Consider the following 24,396-nt stretch of genomic DNA (forward strand, 5'->3'; position numbering starts at 1 on the left):
ACCCCTTGCTATTCTTTAAGAACTGTTAGTTTAAATATTTAGGATACCTAGAAAACACTCTCTTATTTAGGATACCTAGAAAACACTCTCTCAAAATACTTACTTCACCAAGGCTAAAATGTTGTTTTCTATGTTTTTATCCTTTTCTGTTTTTCCCTGAACTTATCTTTTGTTTTTCTTAAATCTTCAATTTTCATGATAACATTTTTATTCCTGAATCTTTGTATTATAGACAATTAGTAAGCAGCAGAATTCAAAGACTGAATTGCTATGTTGAATCATAAGGTAAACAATCTTTAATTCCTAGATTACATCCTAATCACCAAAGGCAAGGAAATGTTTTCAATCCCTATTATGTGGTTTACCGTTAATAAGAGGGGAAATCCTATTTCTAAAGAAAACACAAAACTCAAGGGAATAGTTTTGGGACCCTTACAGTATGTTTTAATTTCAAAAGGTGAATGAAGATTAAAAAGACTATCACTGAAGGTACCATGTATATAAAATTTCACTGTAGTCATTTGATCCTGTCCTCACATATCTTAACTACTATATATTAACTTTTAATCTACATTTAAGTTACTCAAGACATATATTATAACTCATGAGAGCTCCCCATCCCAATCTTGTTCTCTGAATACAGATTAACCTCACTTTCCTTCTTCTAAATGATTTTAGTTTAAAATATATTACTACTACTGTTTGGTACTCTATAAGGGAATAAAGAAAGCTAAAATAAAATGCTACAATGTAGACCAAAAACATAAAAATAAGTAAAACACTTACAGGTTCTGTTAGTGTTGTATCTTTCTCCAGGAACTGTACAACACAGTAGGCTAGCTAAAATACAAGGGACAGTTTATAAATATTACTGAATGAAATAACATTTAGTAATGCAGGATTTTTATATTTAGCTAACAAAACTACCTCATTTTGACAAACTTTATTGCAATATATAAAAATGAATATACTCATAATTGTGCAAGGAACTTCTACTTCAAAAAAGATGTCCTTGGGCTTCCCTGGTGGCGCAGTAGTTGAGAGTCCGCCTGCCGATGCAGGGGACGCGGGTTCGTGCCCCGGTCTGGGAAGATCCCACATGCTGCGGAGCGGCTGGGCCCGTGAGCCATGGCCTCTGAGCCTGCGCGTCCGGAGCCTGTGCTCCGCAACGGGAGAGGCCACAGCACTGAGAGGCCCGCGTACCGCAAAAAAAAAGAAAAAAAAAAAAGATGTCCTTTTTTCAGTAGTAACTTCTGAATATTAAGTTAACTGAAATATTAAAGAAAATGTAGTTGGACATATCAATCTTTCGATATCATTTAGGTGGCAGACCAGTTCTTTGGGGAATTAAAAGCACTGCCTTTGTCTTACAAATCAGAAGTGTAACTATAGCACACTAAATTAATAGATACTTACACAGATAAATAAAGTTGACTGAAATAAGACTAGAGCTAACATTTTAGTTTTTCAGCATGTTTCTAACATGTACGCCTATGCCGATATGATATTATTCTTTGAGTATTAATAGAGGAAACTAAAACCATTCTCTAACTAGGTCATTGAGGCTAGATGGAATATTCTGCAGATATGTGGGATTTATCAAAGTCACACAGTGAGTTAGGTCAGGGCCTGGACCAGAACAGAACTTGATCTTTCCTATATCTATACTTACAGTTCATTCAGCTTATTTAAGAACACTAAATATCATAATGCTTTAAAAATTATGATATAGTAAAAATTTGCTTTGGGCAACTTACAAACACAAATTGCTTAAATATACTTAAAATTGCCACCTCAATACTTCTCAGTTTCTCTGCCTTTATATCAGTCTTTGAAACAACATTCATTTCACCTGAAATCTCCTGCAACTTACCTGAGCATGAAACAAAGCTAATCCTTTTGCAGTATGCATAGGAATAAGAACCTTCATTAGAAATTGTTTATGTTCTGCTTTCAGTGGCAATGCAAAGCCATTGATAATACTGGAGGGAAAAAAAGGCAGGGGAAGGGTTACGTAGTTACTACTTTATTTCTAAAAGTTATTACATCCCCAAGTACCTAGGAACTGCTCTGCTTCAGTCCTGGTGTTGAATGACTTACTCATCTGCAAACTACGTTAGACTATCACTATGAAGTCTGCTCCTTTAAGTCATTCAGTGATCCCAAAAGAAAACGAGGACTGCCAATTTAATGTCCCAGTAAGAAACTTTTTGTTTTCTATAAAGCCTATCACTTATTCATGCCTTTATTTTTCTTCTCTAAAGCACCGGAGAGTCAATATCACAATATTGTTAGAATTTTCAATATATTCTAAAATAAATGGGTAGTTTCTCTTACTTTATTGAAAGATCTGAAATTAAGAAGTAGTTCTCTCCATAATCATTCTCTAAGTATTAACAGAGGAGACAAAAACCATTCTCTAAACATAAATAGAGGGTCTAAACTTCTCTCATGTTAATACTGCTATGTGGTGAATAAGGAAGGCAAAAATGTTCATATAAACTAAAATCAAAGGCTGTAGATTCTTCTAAAAAGAACAGATGTACAGGAATGATCTATCAACATCTGAACAAGAACTCCTGTAACTTCACCAAAGATTCACTATAACTTATTTCATCTCTTCCCAATCAGACCCTATAGGTTTCTGAGGCAGTCTGGCAAGATCAGGCATAAAATATGCCACAGCTTCAAAAGCACAAGTCTGTTCTGAAACAGATGTCTTGCATGGCACTATTTTAATATGCTGACCCCCTAAAAAGCTATAATAAGAATTCAGTTGAGAAACTATGCCATATACTATATATTCAAACTCTAAAATATGAAATAATTTCTCCAATCCCAGCTACTTTAATACATAAAGCATTCAAAGTTACTTAATTCTTAAAAAGAACAAAAAACTGACCTACCTTCCTAATATTTCAAGGAGTTCAGCAACACCATTGAAATGCTCTGTTTCATATATAAACCTAAATTTAAAATAAAGATAGATATAAAGAAAAATCAAACATCATAAAATTAAACTGAGAGAAAGATGTAGGAAGGTACAAAGAAATCTAAGGGGCAAATATAAGAAATGTTCAAGCACACTTTAGGAATGAATTCTTTGTAAGCTATTTTGCCCCCATATCAGTTACTTCTTAGCAATCTTATAAAAGGTCTATTTCCTATTAAACCACATATACTTTTGCTAAAATTTGCTATAAAGATAACAATATAATTTCATCTGGAATATTTTATTTTACTTTAAAATTTATAAGAAAGATAGGTCTTCTCAAAGAAATACTTTTTAAAATAGGAAACCTCTACTCATACATAGGTAACTCTAAGAGAAAAGGACTCATGTAATAAAGCCACTTTTACTCAGAATTTCTCTAAGCCTAAACTACACAGGCTGACTAGCTTTCTAAGATTAGGGTCGCCTTTAAAGTAGGGAGTCATAGACTCAAATGATGACAGGATAGGCAGGGAAGATACCATAAATGACGGGCAGGGCCCCAGAGAGAACGACAGAGAGCTGGACAAAGATGATCTCTCTAGAGGAGGCAATATTTCTCATCTCTGACTGTTAACAGTGTGAAAATGCTAGCCTAATTTTGCCACATTGTCAACTCAAAAACAAACCAAACCTGAAATTTGGGTATTAAAGCAAAATCTCCTAAACTGAAGCAACTACTCAATAGATTTCATTGATAAAGTAGTCAAAAGATAAATTTAAATAGCTTTGTCAGAAAATCCAATGAAAATACTGCCAAGAGCTACTGATTTAAGTAGTATTTATACAAAATTTTTAAAACAAGTGCTCAAATAGATAACAAGACAAACTCTCCTCTCAATAAATTTTAAACATCAGTAACACTGGTATTATCTATTAAAAACTGTCTTCATTACTACTATCCACTTAGATGAGAAGTTACAAGAAAAAGTTAGATGCAATCAAATGATATCCATAAAACAGGCTAAAAATGACTCAAATACTATCAGTTAAGTTTCTAAGTTTCAGACTTTAAAAAATTAACCTATTGCACTGCTGGTGGGAATGTGAATTGGTTCAGCCATTATGTAGAACAGTATGGAGGTTCCTTAAAAAACTACAAATAGAACTACCATATGACCCAGCAATCCCACTACTGGGCATATACCCTGAGAAAACCAAAATTCAAAAAGAGTCATGTACCAAAATGTTCACTGCAGCTCTATTTACAATAGCCCGGAGATGGAAACAACCTAAGTGCCCATCATCGGATGAATGGATAAAGAAGATGTGGCACATATATACAATGGAATATTACTCAGCCATAAAAAGAAACGAAATTGAGCTATTTGTAATGAGGTGGATAGACCTAGAGTCTGTCATACAGAGTGAAGTAAGTCAGAAAGAGAAAGACAAATACCGTATGCTAACACATATATATGGAATTTAAGAAAAAAAAAATGTCATGAAGAACCTAGGGGTAAGACAGGAATAAAGACACAGACCTACTGGAGAGCAGACTTGAGGATATGGGGAGGGGGAGGGGTGAGCTGTGACAGGGTGGGAGAGGGGCATGGACATGTATACACTAACAAACATAAGGTAGATAGCTGGTGGGAGGCAGCCGCATGGCACAGGGATATCGGCTCGGTGCTTTGTGACCGCCTGGAGGGGTGGGAGGGGGAGGGTGGGAGGGAGGGGGACACGGGAGAGAGGAGATATGGGAACATGTGTGTGTGTGTGTGGCTGATTCACTTTGTTGTAGGGCAGAAACTAACACACCATTGTAAAGCAATTATACCCCAATAAAGATGTTTAAAAAAAAAAAATTAACCTAAAGGGGCTTCCCTGGTGGTGCAGTGGTTAAGAATCTGCCTGCCAGTGCAGGGGACACAGGTTTGAGCCCTGATCCAGGAAGATCCCACATGCCGCGGAGCAACTAAGCCTGTGTGCCTCAACTACTGAGCCTGCGCTCCAGTGCCTGCGAGCCACAGCTACTGAGCCCGCGCACCACAACTACTGAAGCCCTGCACCTAGAGCCCATGCTCTGCAACCAGGAGAGCCACCGCAATGAGAAGCCCGTGCACCGCAACGAAAGAGTAGCCCCCGCTCGCCGCAACTAGAAAAGCCTGCATGCAGCAATGAAGACCCAACGCAGCCAAAAAATAAATAAATAAAATAAATTTATTTTTAAAAATTAACCTAAAAGAACTGGAATAAAAAGAAAATATGGAAGGGAAAAAAAAGTGCTGTGTATGAATATACAACCAATTTACCTGAGGAAAATGTTGTTAATTTGTTTTCTGATGAATGCTCTTAATCCAAGAAATTTCCCATAAATTCGATGCAGAACCGTCTTCAGGAAGTCGCGTTCTCTGGGATCTTCACTATCAAAAAGCTCCAGGAGCTTTAAAAAAAATCTGAGAAATTACTTTTTAAAAATAATCGGGCTAAAACTTCACTCTATTCTAAACTTGATTTTAAGATAATCCACAAAAGCTTTAAAAGTTTTAAAAAGATTCTGCCTCATCAGATTGACTTTATTCTTGCTAAATAATGAAATAAAGAAAAGCTTATGGAGTATTTTTTAAATTTCATTTTGAAAAATGACACGTAATAAATAACATAAACACTTCAAGAAGTGGAATATTGTTTTTTGGCCTTGCCACTCATTTTAAAATGCTGACCTATTCCTGACTACTAAACACGGCTCATAATTTTAAAGTGTTGAAATGAAATGTTTTTTGATAGTATGTCAAAACTACATAGAGAATCTTAAGCTTGTAGACCGCAAATTGTTAAATAAATGAAGTTTAAAAAATACACATGCACAAATGCATATTTCTAGTTTACTAGGCAAATTTATACAAACTAAGGCTTCTTTTTTTTGTGTGATCTTACACTAAAAACATTCAAGTCACCATGCCAACAGTTCAAAGATTAATATTTAGTTAATAGGTAAAATATTGGTAGATATATGCTAACAGAGTGAAAATCATTCATGAAATAACACTGAAATAAAAGATGAGACTACAGATTTTTATTTAAAGTCAGCTTAGCAAATGGCTGAAAAATTTTAAACCAGTTCAAATTGGCCAAATCAGCATTTTACTACACCTCTACACAACTCTTCAGCAAAGGCAGGACAAAGAGATCTTTGAAAAATTTAAAATCACAAGCTCAAATTTCCATTTTAAAACGGTAAAGAAACTGAAATTCTTCAGTCAAAAAAAAGTATTACTGTATTTTAAATGAAACACTGGATTTTCTTAGGAAAAAATATACAAAACCTCTCTTTATAGAATACAATTACCTATGAAGTTGTCAAGGAATTTTATGTTCTGTACTTTGGGATTGATAATTACAGTCATGATGGCATGCTCTGAACCTCAAGTTCTTTTTCCATTCTGTCTTGAATTATATGTAATTGTTTACATGTGTATCTCTTCTACAAGAGTGGGTATTCTTTGAGAGTAGTGATGACTTTAGTCACATTTATATAACCCTAAAGTGTCTGGCTTATAGTTTGCATTTGTTGTTTGCTAGATTATTAAGTACTGCATGCGGCTCCAGCAAAAAATATCCATAGAGTATGAGAATTTATGTTAATATACCTAATTAAGTCACTTTAAATTATTCTAATTAAAATAGCTAAACTATTCACTTAAGACACTCAAATCCAAGTTCTGATGTTGGGTTTACTTGGAAGATATGCTTTGAAATTAATAAAAGGAACCCTTCATTGTTAAGGTTCCTATGTCTAATTCAAGAACAAACATAATGTAATACAAGTTGATCCTCAGGGTCAACGTAAAATAGTAGAGAACAGTTGTTAGCTAAGTGTCAAATCTATTTAAGTTATTTTGAAATACTACAATCTAAATAAAACAATCTATTTATATATAATCAAATCCTGATTGTGCCATTTTCTAGCTCTGTGAATTTGGATATGGTCTAGCTCTTTATATAAAAGCAAATGACAGTGCCTGGCACATAAAAAGCACTCAATAATTCTTAGCTTCCTTCTTCTGAAATCCTATGATTTGAACATAACCTGGAACTACACACTTGTTTTCTTCTCTTGAAATGATAAATGTCCAAATTTATACTTTAGATTTTTCTCCTGTAAGTCTTAAACTTACCACCTAATCAAATAGTTTCAAAATACAAAAGCTGAGAATTCTCATAGTAATATTTATGGAAGCAACATACTAAGAATACCTCAGAGCAGTGATCTGTGAAATCACAGTGATATAAACTGCTAGAAACAAATTATTGGGCCTTGGCTTCTCAGATAATTCAGGCACTCAGAGTAGAATGTAGAAAATGGGTCCTACCCTACCAGTTTTCTTCTTGTTCCCCCTCAAATCCACTGAATAATCCAGCAGCCAAAACACCTCAAGCTCCAGAGTGAGGAAGCCCTAAGGCAATTGTTCCACTCAACCTGCTATTATCTTAAATACAATTTAACATGGCATTACTAAGTTCCTTAATACACTGTATTCCTTCTGTAGCACACAAGAGCTATAGAAGGAAATAAATATGCATTCATTTGCAATTACCAAAATAACATAGCTCCATTTAATCTGACTGCTTTTAACTTGTTATTGAAATGAAATTAACATTTTACTGTTAACACACACCTAATATTTCTTCATAGTTTATGAAGAACTACTTGAATGGCTGAAGGACATATTCTTGACAATATTCTTCATTTATCAATGAAGTAGCTATACTTCACAGCTACTAGTCAAAATACTTTATCTGGTAATTACAGGAAATGACCAAAAATGAACTCCAAATATGTGGAACTCATGCTTGTATAATCTTTATGCTAGGGGACACACAATGGTGGGAAGAGGGCAGCAAACGTCCTTGTAATGATCTTTAATCCTGGCCTCAGCACTTCATTACAACCCTTCCACCCATCTCCTACCTTTCTTTAAAATGCTAATTAGTTTAGAAGAGGAGAATTCCTAATGAGACCCAACTTACAGATAAGTATTTCAAAAGAGAAAATGGACCCACAGAGGGTTTGGTCCGCTTCACAATTTTGTCTAGGGCCAGCAAAGACCACATAGTTAAAAAGAGGCCTTTAAATTGTTGAAAAGATTTTGAAAATAAAAATAAACACATTCTGAGAAACTAGTTTTGAGTATTTAAGGTTCCAAAAGAACCAACTAATAATCAACTTATAAAAAGAAAGAAGGTATCACACATGTTTAACTCTTTCTCCTTTTCTTCTTAAAGATCCCATTTTATCTGTGGTTTAGGAACTGGGTGGCTAGAATGCCTAAGATGGGAAGGGGGGAAAAAAAAGGAAAGGTAAGTGACACTTGATGATAAGAAAGGAGCATAAAGCCCAAACTTCTAACAATAATTCCATTTCTATTTTTTCCACCCTCTGTCATTTCAAAGTCACGGTGCTTAGAACCATAGGTCAAGTTCAAGCTCAAAGACTTAAAAATTTTAAAAAAGGTTTCCCCCCTAGTTATACCAAATTTTCTAAGTTAGATATTCCAGAAAGGCTTGCTTTTCTGGTCTTTATAAAACAACTATGAGGATTTAGGAGTGGATAGGATAATTTGATTGACTTCACTAGAAGGCTACCCTTGATTAAAAAATACTCTTGTGTTCTCAAAGCTACTTACTTTTATTTTCATTGCCTGGCAAGAATATTAAGTGCTGTTAAAACAGAAATCCTTAAAGTTTTGAAAGACTATTTTAATCACAAGTTAATAAATCATTGCTAAGATGAATATAAAAATTTAAGACAGAAGAATTCCTTACCTGTTGTACAAACTTCTGATCAATGTATCGCTTTGCAATGCTAGGCTGGAAATCAGGGCTCTCCAAAAACCTTAAGAAGAATTCATACACCAACTACAAGACAAAGTGAAATAAAAGCTAAGATGGTGCCTATAAAATTTTACCTTAAGTCATTACTTCACACCAAAAACATACCTCCCTTACCAACTTAGTAAGGATATTTCAGATCTCATTAAAAAATGTCATGAGTTGGTAACAGTTTTTAAAAAACTAAATATACATGCACAGTTTGGTCTCCTAAGCTAGTAGATTTGGGGATTTATTTATTGTGTTGCATCATTCATTGAAAATATTAACTTACAGGAGCCAGAAAACAAAGATAATGCCTATAAAATATTTAATTTAGAAGACTATTTTGCACTCCATACTCACTGGGAACCCTTCTCCAGTGGACCACTAACCTACCTCAGCTTAATCTCCAGAGTTCCTTAAATGCAGGATCAGAAACCTCCAGGTAAGAGTAAACTGAATTATAAGGGGCAGTGTATCAATACCAATTAAAAAAAAGAGAAAAACTTCAAGTCTTTCTATAAAACTACAGTGGGAAAAAATCCACACCTGGGAAGTAATGAACCAAATCATATAAGTACAGGGCTCAGGAAGAAATGTCTGTGCACCACAGTGAATAAACTAGAAGTCCTAACAAGCCTTCTACTAAAAAGTGCCAAACATCTTAAAAATACAGTATTCCCCGCTTAACCATGGGAGCTAAGTTCCAAGACCCCCCCACTGGATGACTGAAACCTCAAATGGCACCAAACCCTATTTTCTGTTCATATCTTCTAACCACAAATTTAATGACTCTTCCATCTTAACTAAGCACTGTGGCCATAACTTTTGCAGTCTGAGGTGTGACAGCAAAACTAGCATGATTTTTTTTCCTTCCTCAGAATTTCACAGATAGAAGATTCATTCTTACCATAGATCTTAGCAACCTCAGCATATGCTTTTTTCCTTTCCTTATTAAGTTGAGAACTTTCGCCTTTTGCTTAAAGGAAGCACTTTACAGCTTCTCTTTGGCATGTCTAAACTGCCAGCATCAGCACTCTCGCACTTTGGGGCTGTTACTCAGTAAAACATAAGGGTTACTTGAATGCAAGAACTGCAATACCATAACAGTCGATGTGATAACAGAGGTAGCTCCTAAGTGACTAATGGCCTGGATATGCTGGACAAAGATATGATTCACATCTCGATGGCAGATTTCAACATGCTACTCAGAATGGCGCACAATTTAAAGCTTATGAATTGTTTATTTCTGTAATTTTCCACTTAATAGTTTCGAACTGCGGTTGATCCCAGGTAACAAACTGCAGAAAGCAAAACCGTGGATAAAGGGGGACTACTGTAATAGCAAAATATTCACTTGCTACCACAAATCAGAATTAAAAGTAATGTTTAGTTCAACTTACCTACATCACACCTACATCTACCTTTCAAGGAGAAAGGCAAAAACACTAAACTTTTTTTCTATGGTAACCTAATAGCTATAAAAGGCAGGAGTCTAGCCCAAAATGTGCCTTAATTTACTAGCTATTAAACAACATATCAAGCTGGCACCCTAAAAACAAAAAAGGAGGATTAGATCCCAAAGTAAAAATAGTAATTCAATAAACATTTAGGTAGCCAGTTAGGGCACAATACAGAAGGGAGGCGGGGAAAATTGCTACACGAAATTTACAGACCTCACAACATACAAAAAGCATTACCAGATCTGAGCTCTATCATTCACCACAGAATAGCAAATTTTTACTGCAGTGAGTTCAATAATATGCTAAGGCTAACAACAGTTTTGGGATCTGAGTAAATATTGTTTTGTTTGATTCATCTTTGCCCAACTATGCAAAAAGAGTGATGCTTATCTGGTCTAATTATTATCTAATTTAATATTTAATGTTAAGTATGAATTAAGAATATAATGAGGGCTTTCCTGGTGGCACAGTGGTTAAGAATCCACCTGCCAATACAGGGGACACGGGTTCGAGCCCTAGTCCAGGAAGGTCCCACATGCCGTGGAGCAACTAAGCCCGTGCGCCAAAACTACCAAGTCTCTGCTTTAGAGCCTGTGAGCCACAACTACTGAGCTGGAGCACCACAACTACTGAAGCCCATGTACCTAGAGCCCATACTCTGCAACAAGAAAAGCCACCACAATGAGAAATGTGCACAATGCAACGAAGAGTAGCCCCTGCTGACTGCAACTAGAGAAAGCCTGTGCGCAGCAACGAAGACCCAATGCGGCCAAAAATAAATGAATAAAATAAATAAAATAAAAAAAAAATTACCATTCTACCCACTACCAGTACCTCCCATCAGGGAAATTGCACAAGCCTCTTAGATAGCCTCATCCACCAGAGGGCAGAAAGCAGAAGCGAGAAGAACTACAACCCTGCAGGCTGTGGAACAAAAACCACGTTCACAGAAAGATAGGCAAGATGAAAAGGCAGAGGGCTATGTAGCAGATGAAGGAACAAGATTAAACCCCAGAAAAACAACTAAATGAAGTGGAGATAGGCAACCTTCCAGAAAAAGAATTCAGAATAATGATAGTGAAGATGATCCAGGACCTCGGAAAAACAATGGAGGCAAAGATCGAGAAGATGCAAGAAATGTTTAACAAAGACCTAGAAGTATTAAAGAACAAACAAACAGAGATGAACAATACAATAACTGAAATGAAAACTACACTAGAAGGAATCAATAGCAAAAGAACTGAGGCAGAAGAACGGATAAGTGACCTGGAAGGCAGAATGGTGGAATTCATTGCTGCAGAACAGAATAAAGAAAAAAGAATGAGAAGAAATGAAGACAGCCTAAGAGACCTCTGGGAAAACACTAAATGCAACAACATTTGCATCACAAGGGTCCCAGAAGGAGAAGAGAGAGAGAAAAGACCTGAGAAAATATTTGAAGATATTATAGTCGAAAACTTCCCTAACATAGGAAAGGAAAGAGCCACTTAAGTCCAGGGAGGGCAGAGAGTCCCATACAGGATAAACCCGAGGAGAAACACGCTGAGACACATAGTAATCAAACTGGCAAAATTTAAAGACAAAGAAAAATTACCGAAAGCAGCAAGGGAAAAACGACAACATACAAGGGAACTCTCATAAGGTTAACAGTTGATTTCTCAGCAGAAACTATACAAGCCAGAAGGGAGTGGCATGATATATTTAAAGTGATGAAAGGGAAGACCTACAACCAAGATTACTCTAGCCGGCAAGGATCTCATTCAGATTTGATGGAGAAATCAAAAGCTTTACCGACAAGCACAAGCTAAGAGAATTCAGCACCACCAAACCAGCTCTACAACAAATGCTACAGGAACTTCTCTAAGTGAGAAACACAAGAGAAGAAAAGGACCTACAAAAAGAAACCCAAAACAATTAAGAAAATGGTCATAGGAACATACATATCGATAATTACCTTAAACATGAATGGATTAAATGCTCCAACCAAAAGACACAGGCTTGCTGAATGGATACAAAAATGAGACTCATATATATGCTGTCTACAAGAGACCCACTCAAGACCTAGGGACACATACAGACTGAAAGTGAGGGGATGGGAAAACATATTCCTTGCAAATGGAAATCAAAAGAAAGCTGGAGTAGCAATACTCATATCAGATAAAATAGACTTTAAAATAAAGAATGTTACAAGAGACAGGAAGGACACTACATAATGATCAAAGGATCAATCCAAGAAGAAGATATAACAATTATAAATCTATATGCACCCAACATAGGAGCACCTCAATACATAAGGCAACTGCTAACAGCTCTAAAAGAGGAAATCGACAGTAACACAAAAATAGTGGGAGACTTTAACACCTCACTTACACCAATGGACAGATCATCCAAAATGAAAATTAATAAGAAAACACAAGCTTTAAAGGACACAATAGACCAGATAGATTTCATTGATATTTATAGGACATTCCATCCAAAAACAGCAGATTACACTTTCTTCTCAAGTGCGCACAGAACATTCTCCAGGAGAGATCACATCCTGGGTCACAAAACAAGCCTCAGTAAATTTAAGAAAACTGAAATCATACCAAGCATCTTTTCTGACCACAACACTATGAGATTAGAAATCAATTACAGGGAAAAAAACATAAAATACACAAACACATGGAGACTAAACAATATGTTACTAAATAACCAAGAGATCAGTGAAGAAATCCAAGAGGAAATCAAAAAATACCAAGAGACAGGGCTTCCCTGGTGGCGCAGTGATTGAGAGTCTGCCTGCTAATGCAGGGGACGTGGGTTCGTGCCCCGGTCCAGGAAGATCCCACATGCCGCAGAGCGGCTGGGCCCGTGAGCCATGGCTGCTGAGCCTGTGCGTCTGGAGAGACCACAGCAGTAAGAGGCCCGCGTACCGCAAAAAAAAAAAAAAAAAAAAAAAAAAAATACCAAGAGACAAATGACAATGAAAACACGATGATTCAAAACCAATGGGATGCAGCAAAAGCAGTTCTAAGAGGGAAGTTTATAGCTATACAAGCCTACCTCAAGAAATAAGAAAAATCTCAAACAATCTAACCTTACACTTAAAGGAACTAGAGAAAGAAGAACAAACAAAACCCAAAGTTAGCAGAAGGAAAGAAATCATAAAGATCAGAGCAGAAATAAATGAAATAGAAACAAAGAAAACAGCAGCAAAGATCAATAAAACTAAAAGGTGGTTCTTTGAGAAGATAAACAAAATTGATAAACCATTAACCAGACTCATCAAGAAAAGAGGGAGAGGACTCAAATCAATAAAATTAGAAATGAAAAAGGAGAAGTTACAACAGACACCGCAGAAATACAAAGCATCCTAAGAGACTACTTCAAGCAACTCTATGCCAATAAAATGGAAGAAATGGACAAATTCTTAGAAAGGTATAACCTTCCAAGACTGAACCACGAAGAAATAGAAAATATGAACAGACCAGTCACAAGTAATGAAATTGAAACTGTGATTAAAAATCTTCCAACAAACAAAAGTCCAGGACCAGATGGCTTCACAGGTGAATTCTATCAAACATTTAGAGAAGAGCTAACACCCATCCTTCTCAAACTCTTCCAAAACATTGCAGAGGAAGGAACACTCCCAAACTCATTCTATGAGGCCACCATCACCCTGATACCAAAACCAGACAATGATACTACAAAAAAAGAAAATTACAGACCAGTATCACTGATGAATATAGATGCAAAAATCCTCAACAAAATACTAGCAAACAGGATCCAACAACACATTAAAAGACTCATACACCATGATCAAGTGGGATTTATCCCAGGGATGCAAGGATTCTTCAGTATACGCAAATCAATCAATGTGATACACCATATTAACAAAGTGAAGAATAAAAACAATGTGATCATCTCAATAGATGCAGAAAAAGCTTTTGACAAAATTTCAACACCTATTTATGATAAAAACTCTCCAGAAAGTGGGCATAGAGGGAACCTACCTCAACATAATAAAGGCCATATACGACAAACCCACAGCAAACATCATTCTCAATGGTGAAAAACTGAAAGCATTTCCTCTAAGATCAGGAACAAGACAAGGATGTCCACCCTCACCACTATTATTCAACAGTTTTGGAAGTCCTAGCCACGGCAATCAGAAGAAAAAGGAATACAAATTGGAAAAGAAGAAGTAAAACTGTCACTGTTTGCAGATGACATGATACTATGCATAGAGAATCCTAAAGATGCCAACAGAAAACTACTAGAGCTAATCAATGAATTTGGTAAAGTTGCAGGATACAAAATTAATGCACAGAAATCTCTTGCATTCCTATACACTACTGATGAAAAATCTGAAAGAGAAATTAAGGAAACACTCCCATTTACCACTGCAACAAAAAGAATAAAATACCTAGGGAGAAAAAAGACCTGTATGCAGAAAACTATAAGACACTGATGAAAGAAATTAAAGATGATACCAACAGATGGAGAGATATACCATGTTCTTGGATTGGAAGAATCAATATTGTGAAAATGACTATAATACCCAAAGCAATCTATCAATTCAACGTAATCCCTATCAAATTACCAATGGCATTTTTTATGGAACTAGAACAAATCATCTTAAAATTTGTATGGAGACACAAAAGACCCCGAATAGCCCAAGCAGTCTTGAGGGGAAAAAGTGGAGCTGGAGGAATCAGACTCCCTGACTTCAGACTATACTACAAAGCTACAGTAATCAAGACAATATCGTACTGGTACAAAAACAGAAACATAGATCAATGGAACAAGATAGAAAGCCCAGAGAGAAACCCATGCACTATGGTCAACTAATCTATGACAAAGGAGGCAAGGATATACAGGGGAGAAAAGACAGTCTCTTCATTAAGTGATGCTGGGAAAACTGGACAGCTACATTGTAAAAGAATGAAATTAGAACACTCCCTAACACCATACACACAAAAAATCTCTAAATGGATTAGAGACCCTAAATGTAAGACCGGACACTTTAAAACTCTTACAGGAAAACATAGGAAGAACACTCTTTGACATAAATCACAGCAAGATCTTTTTTTGATCCACCTCTTAGAGTAATGGAAATAAAAACCAAAATAAACAAATGGGACCTAATGAAACTTCAAAGCTTTTGCACAGCAAAGGAAACCATAAACAAGACGAAAAGATAACCCTCAGAATGGGAGAAAATATTTCCAAACCAATCAACGGACCAAGGATTAATCTCCAACATATATAAACAGCTCATGCAGCTCAATATAAAAAAAACAACCAACCCAATACAAAAATGGGCAGAAGACCTAAATAGACATTTCTCCAAAGAGGACATACAGATGGGCAAGAAGCATATGAAAAGCTGCTCAAGATCACTAATTATTAGAGAAATGCAAATCAAATCTACAATGAGGTGTCACCTCACACCAGTTAGAATGGGCATCATCAGAAAATCTGCAAACAACAAATGCTGGAGAGGGTGTGGAGAAAAGGGAACCCTCTTGCACTGTTGTTGGGAATGTAAGTTGCTGCAGCCACTATGAACAGTATGGAGGTTCCTTAAAAAACTAAAAATAGAATTACCATATGATCCAGCAATCCCACTACTGGGCATATACCCAGAGGAAACCATAATTCAAAGCGACACATGCACCCCAATGTTCATTGCAGCACTATTTACTATAACCAGGTAATGGAAGCAACCTAAATGCCCATTGACAGACGAATAGATAAAGAAGATGTGGTACATATATACAATGGAATATTACTCAGCCATAAAAAGGAACGAAATTGGGTCATTTGTAGAGATGTGGATGGATCTAGATACTGTCACACAGAGTGAAGTAAGTCAAAAAGAGAAAAACAAATATCGTATATTAACGCATATATGTGGAACCTAGAAAAATGGTACAGATGAACCGGTTTGCAGGGCAGAAATTGAGACACAGATGTAGAGAACAAACGTATGGACACCAAGGGGGGAAAGTGCTGGTGGGGTGGTGGTGGTGGTGTGATGAATTAGGCAATTGGGATTGACATGTATACACTGATGTGTATAAAATTAATGAGTAATAAGGACCTGCTGTATATAAAAAAAAAATTTACCCTTAAGAAAAAGAATATAACAAGAAAAAATAGAAGTTGATATTAGTTTTTTATTTATAAATAATTTTCTAATCAACCAACTATATAGATAATTTTGCTTTGGGCTAACACATGCAAAAAGATATACAAAAATTATCAGAGTCTTGTGAAGTGTCAGTACATTCTCACAAACTGCTATGCAGTTTCACTGGCACAACCTGCTCAGTGCCTATTTTCATCTCTAATACTGGGCTACTGTGATATTGTGATAAAATAAGAAATATATATTTGGTCTTCATCCCTGGTTATTGGCAGAGGGCTCCTAAACCCGTGGAATTTCCTGAGCGATAAAGAGTGAGAAGAAGATCTTTTGTTATTCATAATAAGCCCCTTTCAACCACAGTTTATGGTTATGAGTTTATGCTAATGAAGTGACGCTGGAGGATGAAGGCTGGTTATCAGAGGAACCAACCATAGTATCAGAGGGTTGGAACTTTCAGCCCAAGCCCCCATCCTCCAGGAAGGGGAGAAGAAGATTGAGTTTAGCCACCAATGGCCAATTATTTAATTTATCATGCCTACGTGATACAACCATCAGAAACATCCTAAACAAAGGGGTTTGAAGAACTTCTGGGTCGGTGAACACGTCAAAGTGCTGGGAGGGTGGTTCATGGAAAATCCAAGCCCCTTCTCCACACCTTACCCTATTCATCTCTTCTATTTGGCTGTTCCTGAGTTATATCCTTTATAATAAACTGGTAACAGTAAGTAAAGTGTTTCCCTGAGTTCTGTGAGCTGTTATAACAAATTATTGAACCAGAAGAGTGGGTCATGGTAACCCCAGATTTATAGCCAATTAGTCAGAAGTATGGGAGGCCCAGACTCTCGACTGCCAACTGCAGTGATGGCAAGACCCCAGTCTTGATGGACTGAGCCTTTAACCCCTGGGGTCCTTGCTAACTCTGGGTAGTCAGTGTCAGAATGAATAAATTGTAGGACCCCCAGTTGATGTTCACAGAGAACTGAAGAATTTCTTGGTGCGGAAAATCTATATATTTGGTGTCAGAAATGTTTAGGGTAGAAGAAACAAGTTTTCCTTTAACTATGTTTAGTGTGAACAGATAGCAGGTAAGCTCTGAAAAGCTCATTCACGTACTGGGGAGGTAAGACAAAAATAAAAACACATAAAATGGTATATACACAAAAACTATATGGCACAAACTATGAGTTCAGGAGACATTTAGAAAAGGGCTATATCACTGTGGAATAAGGTCAACAGGAAAGTTTTAAGGAGGACATAAAACTTGAGCCCTGCATTAGGTGTGATTTTGGACAAATCAAGAAGAAAGAGGAGGGCTTTTATAAGAAAGGTAGATGTCTCAAGAAGAAGATGGTGTAGCGTAGGGGCTGGTGGGTATGAAATCAGAGACTCTTTATGCAGATTCCAAGTTAAAAGCTGTGGTAAGGAGGGGCCAAGTTAGCCCTGAGTCAAGCATGGCATGCATTCAGGGCTTAAGGCTTATTAGTTTTAACAGTAATAGCATGTCTTTTGGGAGACTTACATGACATCAAGCTCCAGATCAAAATGAATCCTCTAAATCACATATACAGTTGAAACCTGTGCCTATCACAGATATGACATATCATTTCTTACACAGGTTTCATCTCCATCACTTACCTGACACAGTGAACATTAATTAAGTGACCAGTCAAGATGAGTAGCAAAAAGCTTTTATGCAACCAACTTAGCACCACTGAAGAGATGATGACAAAAGGTTAAATACATGTTCAGTAATCCCAAACAGAGGTAGAAAAACACGAGTGACCTACAGAGCTAAAAATCTTCAATATGGCACAACTAAGACCATGCTTCTATAAAACTTTACCCCGCCCCCACTGTCACTCTCTCTATACCCTTTATTCTGCATTACTTTTTTTCTTGTATTTATCACACCCTGACATAGTATTATTTATTCTTTTCCCCTAGAGTGCAAGACAGTTTGCTTATTACTTCAATGCTTTACCCCCAATATTTAGAATAATGCCTGAAACACAAGAGATGCCCAATAAATATTTGCTGAATGAATGAAAACCATAGTTGAGAAACTGTATTTGTATTTCTGTATTAAAGTTTCTCTTTGTTCTTCCACATGAAAAAATAATTTGCTCCAAGAACCTAACAAACAGTGCTGCAAAGGGACAACAGATACTTTCAGCAATGGGCTTATTTCTCTAATAAAATGGCAATCTTCACATATGTTCAAGGTCCTCCTATTCCTTTAATCCAAAAAATACCCTAAAAGATGAAGGATAACTAAAAAGTGTAAGGAAAGAAGGATAATCTTAGCATTCTATTCAGTTCTGACTGTGTCCTTCCTAAGGCAGTTAAAATAAAATACGTAAAATTCTGGTCTTTACCAATAAAAGATTTTAGAAGGCACACCACAAAAGAGCATAGATCATTAATGTATTTGAAAATAAGACCTATATAAAAAGCTAAAGGAACTAGAAATGTTTGGCTTAGAAAGGCAGACTTAAAAGCAACTTTAATGATTTACAAATACACAGAGGCTCTTTTTCAAGGACTATGCTGACTGAATGTTTTCCAACCTCCATTAAGAGGAAGCTAATTTAAATGGGGCTTTAAAAATTGATTTAATATTTGAAAGAATTTATGTAAGAATTAACGAATACTAAATTCAATGACGGATATTAAGTGCCTAGAACACTGCCTGGTACATAGCAAACACTAACAAAATCTTAGTCCTATAAGAATCTGGGTTGTTTTTTTTTTTCTCCTTTTAAAAACAGGACATATTCTGCACAAACCTTGAATAGCTTAAATATGATCAGCCTATTTTTCCGCTGCTCTTTTAACCATAATAATTAAAAAGATAATTAATAACAAATAACTATTTACAATTAAAAAGGTCAAAGTAATGAAAATGTTTCTCAACCTTAAAATAAGGATAAAAGATGTTCCTTTTCTATTTCTGTGCATAAGTGTTGGTGCATTAAGTCATAGTCCCTATAATTTTTTATTCTTAGAACATGCAAATATTTAAAATATAGCATCTGGTCAAGAGCTATTTGGATGTGAAGGTGTACATTATAAAATATATATGTCCCCACTTTAAATTTCTACTTATACAGATCATAAAGAAGAGCCTCTAGTTCCTCAAATCAAGTTATCCTAAAAAGGTCTGTGTTCTATTCAGTATCCTACATAATTACATCTTAATTATCTGTGCCAAAAAAAGAAGATAGTTGATAAAAGAAAATAAAAATACTACATAACCTGCCTGTATTCCAAGCTAGTATAGCAGTCATGCCTCTCTAATTATCTAGAAGTAGGCATATAGAAAATTACTATCTTGTTGGTCTTCAATAAATACAAAGCAATAATACTTAGGAAAGAAAATTTAAAAATAACTTATAGCTGTTTTACATCAATAATTATCATATAATACTCAGTAAATTAAAAGATATGGCCAGATAGTGATCCCCAGTGCTAAAATGGCCTTTCTTTTGTTCTTTTCGTCTGTGTTTCTTTATTCCATTTATTCCATTGTTCATTAGTATTTCCATTACAGTGTGGAAAGAAAAGTAAAAAGAAATTGTAAATTAGCACCTTTTTAGAAAATTCACAAAACGGCTGAAGAAACAAAAATTTGAAAGGTCTGAAATTACTTGAGATTATTCCCCATTAACTAAATTTAATATTTATTTTTCATCCTGGCAAATTAATTTCTAGCATCAAAGACCTGATAAGCTATATGTAAAATGTAAACTTTTAGTACAAAAAAAAAATTCCAGGTGACATGATTCAAGATATATTAACAACAAGGAATGACATTTTCATTGAGCAAACCTCCTCAGTGCTATACTCTCTATAAGTTCATTCATGAGAACAGCTTTAACATTCCACGCTAAAAAAAGTATGATGATGTAGCTACTGACAAATCCTATCAATGAGTTCACTTCACATTTAACAGACCATCTGATTGCCAAATTTAAAAACCGTATACCAAATTTTAGTTACTAGAAAGATTTTTAACTATAAACATATATATCCAGAGCAGAGCCTTTTAATCAGAAGACCATGGCTATGTAATACTTCTTGTATGAATTTGTCTTGAGAGAAAACTCATTTTTAAAAAATCATATTTTGAAAGCAACTCACCATCTCCTAAAATGTTAAGAACCACTAGTTCCAGTGAATTTAAGTAAACTTCAAATCATACCAGTGAAAAACAGAAAGCACATTGTATATATGGCTGAATATTTACTGTTAATTCCCAAGGGCATATAAAAATATCTTAATGGAAAAATTGTTTTTAAAAATTCAAAGACAGATTTTTTTTCAGGTTATCCAACTACATGTGATTAAAAATATATATAACTTACTGGCTAATGAGAATTTCATGCTTTTAAAACCTTTGCATCATTAAACCTATTATCACTAATTTTATACCAACTATGGCATGAAATTTCAGATGAACCCTGTGCAGTGCTATTAAAACATAGTTTACCACTTCAGTTTTTCTATTCTATAAGCTCTAATGTGCTGATAAATCTCAAAAATTTTATCAGTTTACACTAATCCTAGGATTCCTCTTCCATTTTATTTGGATGTATAGGTGCTAGACAGAGTGAATAAATAATGAGGCAGACTATTGCTTTAAAGTGCCCCAAATAGTTTAGAATATAAATTTCTTTCTCATCTTTTATAATAAAAATAGAATGAAATGGCACTAATAAATATAAGTCCTGGTAAAATAAAAACTCAACAATACAATCTGGAGGAATTCCCTGGTGGTCCAGTGGTTAGGTCTCCACACTTTCACTGCTGAGGGCCTGGGTTCAATCCCTGGTTGGGGAACTAAGATCCCGCGAGCCATGTAGTGCGGCCAAAAACAAGCAAACAAACAAACAAACAATATAATCTGAAGCAACACCGAGCACCCATATATAAAAGCAAGGTTCCTCTCTATCTCCCAGGAACTATGTAGAAAATAGCTGATGTTATCCATCCTATTGTCATTAACAAATCTATCATTTTTCATTTTATTCAGGATAGACTCTTGCCTCCAATGGTTCAAGCCTGTGGCAGGCATCGTTGCTTAGCTAATCTAACACCCATTCCCTTTCCCCTGCATGTCTCTACTACTGAAGCTGGAAAAACTAAATATTGATTCTGTCAGTCTGCCTTTCAACCAGAGTAATGGAAAAATGAAAAAGAGTGTGGAAAAAAGAAAAATTAAAAACAATCCAACAAAATGAAGAAAGAAATAAGAAAAACAAAAAGATTTCAAGAGAAAGTGATATATACAGACAGAAGCAAAGAGCCAACATATGAACAGCAGGTATTCCCAAAGAAGAAAACAATGTGGTGGAACAAAAGAAATACTAAAAAGTATTATTGAAGAAAACTTTTCAAAAATAAAAGTTTTTTTTTTTTTTACAGCAAAAGAACACTATTCAACTGGGAAAACTGATGTAGAAAAAATCAACACTTATGTATAGACCAAGAAAAGCAATTGGTGGGACTTACCTGGTGGCGCAGTGGTTAAGAATCCACCTTCCAATGCAGGGGACACAGGTTCGAGCCCTGGTCCAGGAAGATCCCACATGCTGAGAAGCAACTAAGCCCGTGTGCCACAACTACTGAGCCTGCACTCCAGAGCCCGCGAGCCACAACTACTGAAGCCAGCACGCCTAGAGCCTGTGCTCCACAACCAGAGAAGCCACTGCAATGGGAAGCCCACGCACCGCAGCAAAGAGTAGCCCCTGCTCGACGCAACTAGAGAAAGCCTGTGCGCAGCAACGAAGACCCAGTGCAACCAAAAAACAAAAATAAAAAACCAACTGGCCATTAAAGGAAAAATATCCTTTGGGCAGAAAGACCAAGAATATAAGAGGAAAAAAATCAGACTGAAATAAGAAGACAATGGAATAACATATTTAAGGTACTTAAGGAAATTAAGGAAAGAAGCTGAACCAAGGATTTTATATCAATTCAAATTGATCTTTAAACATAAATGCTAGAGACAAACTGAGATGAAACATGCAACAACTCAGGAAGTAGTGGTCCCATGAGCCCTTCTACTAAAGAATGAGCTTCAAATTACCAAGAAATGGTCAGAGAAACTTTTCATAAGGATTGATAGTAAATATTAAATATATTACTTGTAGAACTAATGACAAGTGTTGGGCATAAAGGTGACAGAATAGTATAAAATAAGTTATATATTCTAACTATGTACAACTATCAAAAATAGGGAGTTGGAGGAGGGGAAGAAGAGTATGGGAAATAGAAGAAGCTCTGAATTGCTATGTATATAAGTATTTACTGTGAAAGTAAAAGGCTATTACTTTACAGGAGATGCTAGAGAGGAAGGAAGTGGGGGAAGAAATACTACCTTCAATATTGTTCATTCTGAGAATGAATAAACTAACTACAAAAGAGGGAACCAAGGGTATCATTTAAAGGTATCAGCATAAAGGTAACCATAACAAAAAATATATACCTCTTCCTAAATATCAAAAGTATATATATTTAAAAATGGGAAGGCAAAGAAAACAGATAGTACAGTTTAAAAAAATTGTGCTAGATTCCACTCAGATGTTATCCCATTCAGTTCTTACAAGGCCCTTGTTTTAGGCCAGTTTCATAAAGGAGGATGCAGAGAAATTTAACAGCTTAACTAAGGCCATTTCTGTAGAAAAGTTATCAAAACTGGGATTTGAGTAGAAGTCTGTCACCAGAATCATTTCCATTTCACCGTACTTTGTAATGATACTAATTCTCTTTATCTCTTGTTAGAATGTGTATATATAAACTTTAGTTCCATTTAACTAAGGCACATCTGTACCTGTATAATTATACCTTTAAAAAGTCATTTATGAGGGCTAAAAAAGAAAAAGTGATAGCTAGTGGGAGATCTTATTTATTGGTGCTTAATGAAGCTAAAAAGGTATGAATTAAACTTCATAAGAATTTGTATATACTTGTTTTAGAGCCATAGATGATATCTAGAGGAGGCAGTAAAGCTTTTAATAATGGAGAGCAAGGACTATGGAGTAACACTTTTGTTGTAAATCTTATTCTACCACTTACTTTTTGTATAATCTTGGGCAGGATTCTTAATCTATTTTAGCTTCATCTAAGCTTATCTATAAAATATGAACAAAACCTACTTCATAGTTTTACTATAGAGATTAAATAAGATGATGTATATGTAATATAATTAGCTAAAATGACCAGCAGTCTCATAAACAATGCTGTTGGTCAGATGTGTGACCTGTGCTTCACTGTGCTTGCCTGCAGATTTTAGGTCACTAATACTATCTTAAAAATACAAAAGTCATCCTGTCAGAATAGCTATTATCAAAAAGACCACAAATAACAAATGTTGGTTAGGATATGGAGAAAAGGGAAGACTTGTGCACTATGAGTGGGAATGTAAATTGGTGCAGGCACTGTGGAAACAGTAGGGAGGTTCCTCAAAAAACTAAAAATAGAACTTCCATAGGACCCAGCAATTCCACTCCTGGGTATATATCCAAAGAAAACAAAAACACTAACTTGAAAAGATACATGCACGCCAATGTTCATAGAAGCATTATTTACAATAGGTAAGGACTTCCCTGATGGTCCAGTGGTTAACACTCTGCACTTCCACTGCAGGGGGCACAGGTTTGATCTCTGGTCAGGGAAGTTCTGCATGCCACGTGGTGCGGCCAAAAAGAAAAACAAAAACAATAGGCAAGATATGGAAGCAACCTAAGTGTCCAGCAACAGATGAATAGATTAAAAAAGATACATATACACAATGGAATGGAATGCTACTCAGCCATAAAAAAAGAATGAAAATTTTGCCATTTGCAACAACATGGATGGACTTGGAGGGTATTATGCTAAGTGAAATAAGTCAGACAGAGAAAGACAAATATCATATATCACTTATGTGTGGAATCTAAAAAATAAAACCGACTAGTGAATATAACAAAGAAGAAGCAAACTCACAG

General features: G+C 35.7%; 1 protein-coding gene across 1 annotated transcript in view; it reads right to left on the reverse strand.

Moving 5' to 3' along the window:
* PPP2R5A (protein phosphatase 2 regulatory subunit B'alpha) overlaps window positions 1-24,396 on the reverse strand; it is a 94,326-nt gene that overhangs the window by 9,040 nt on the left and 60,890 nt on the right. The window contains exons 4-8 of the mRNA XM_065891017.1: window positions 8,762-8,854; window positions 5,248-5,378; window positions 2,907-2,966; window positions 1,874-1,982; window positions 787-840 (exon numbers count right to left, since the gene is read on the reverse strand). Coding sequence (XP_065747089.1) covers window positions 787-840; window positions 1,874-1,982; window positions 2,907-2,966; window positions 5,248-5,378; window positions 8,762-8,854 — 447 coding nt within the window. The remainder of the gene's footprint in view (window positions 1-786; window positions 841-1,873; window positions 1,983-2,906; window positions 2,967-5,247; window positions 5,379-8,761; window positions 8,855-24,396) is intronic.

The sequence above is a fragment of the Phocoena phocoena genome, chromosome 1 (assembly GCF_963924675.1).
Source record: "Phocoena phocoena chromosome 1, mPhoPho1.1, whole genome shotgun sequence".
NCBI classification, from domain to species: Eukaryota; Metazoa; Chordata; class Mammalia; order Artiodactyla; family Phocoenidae; genus Phocoena; species Phocoena phocoena.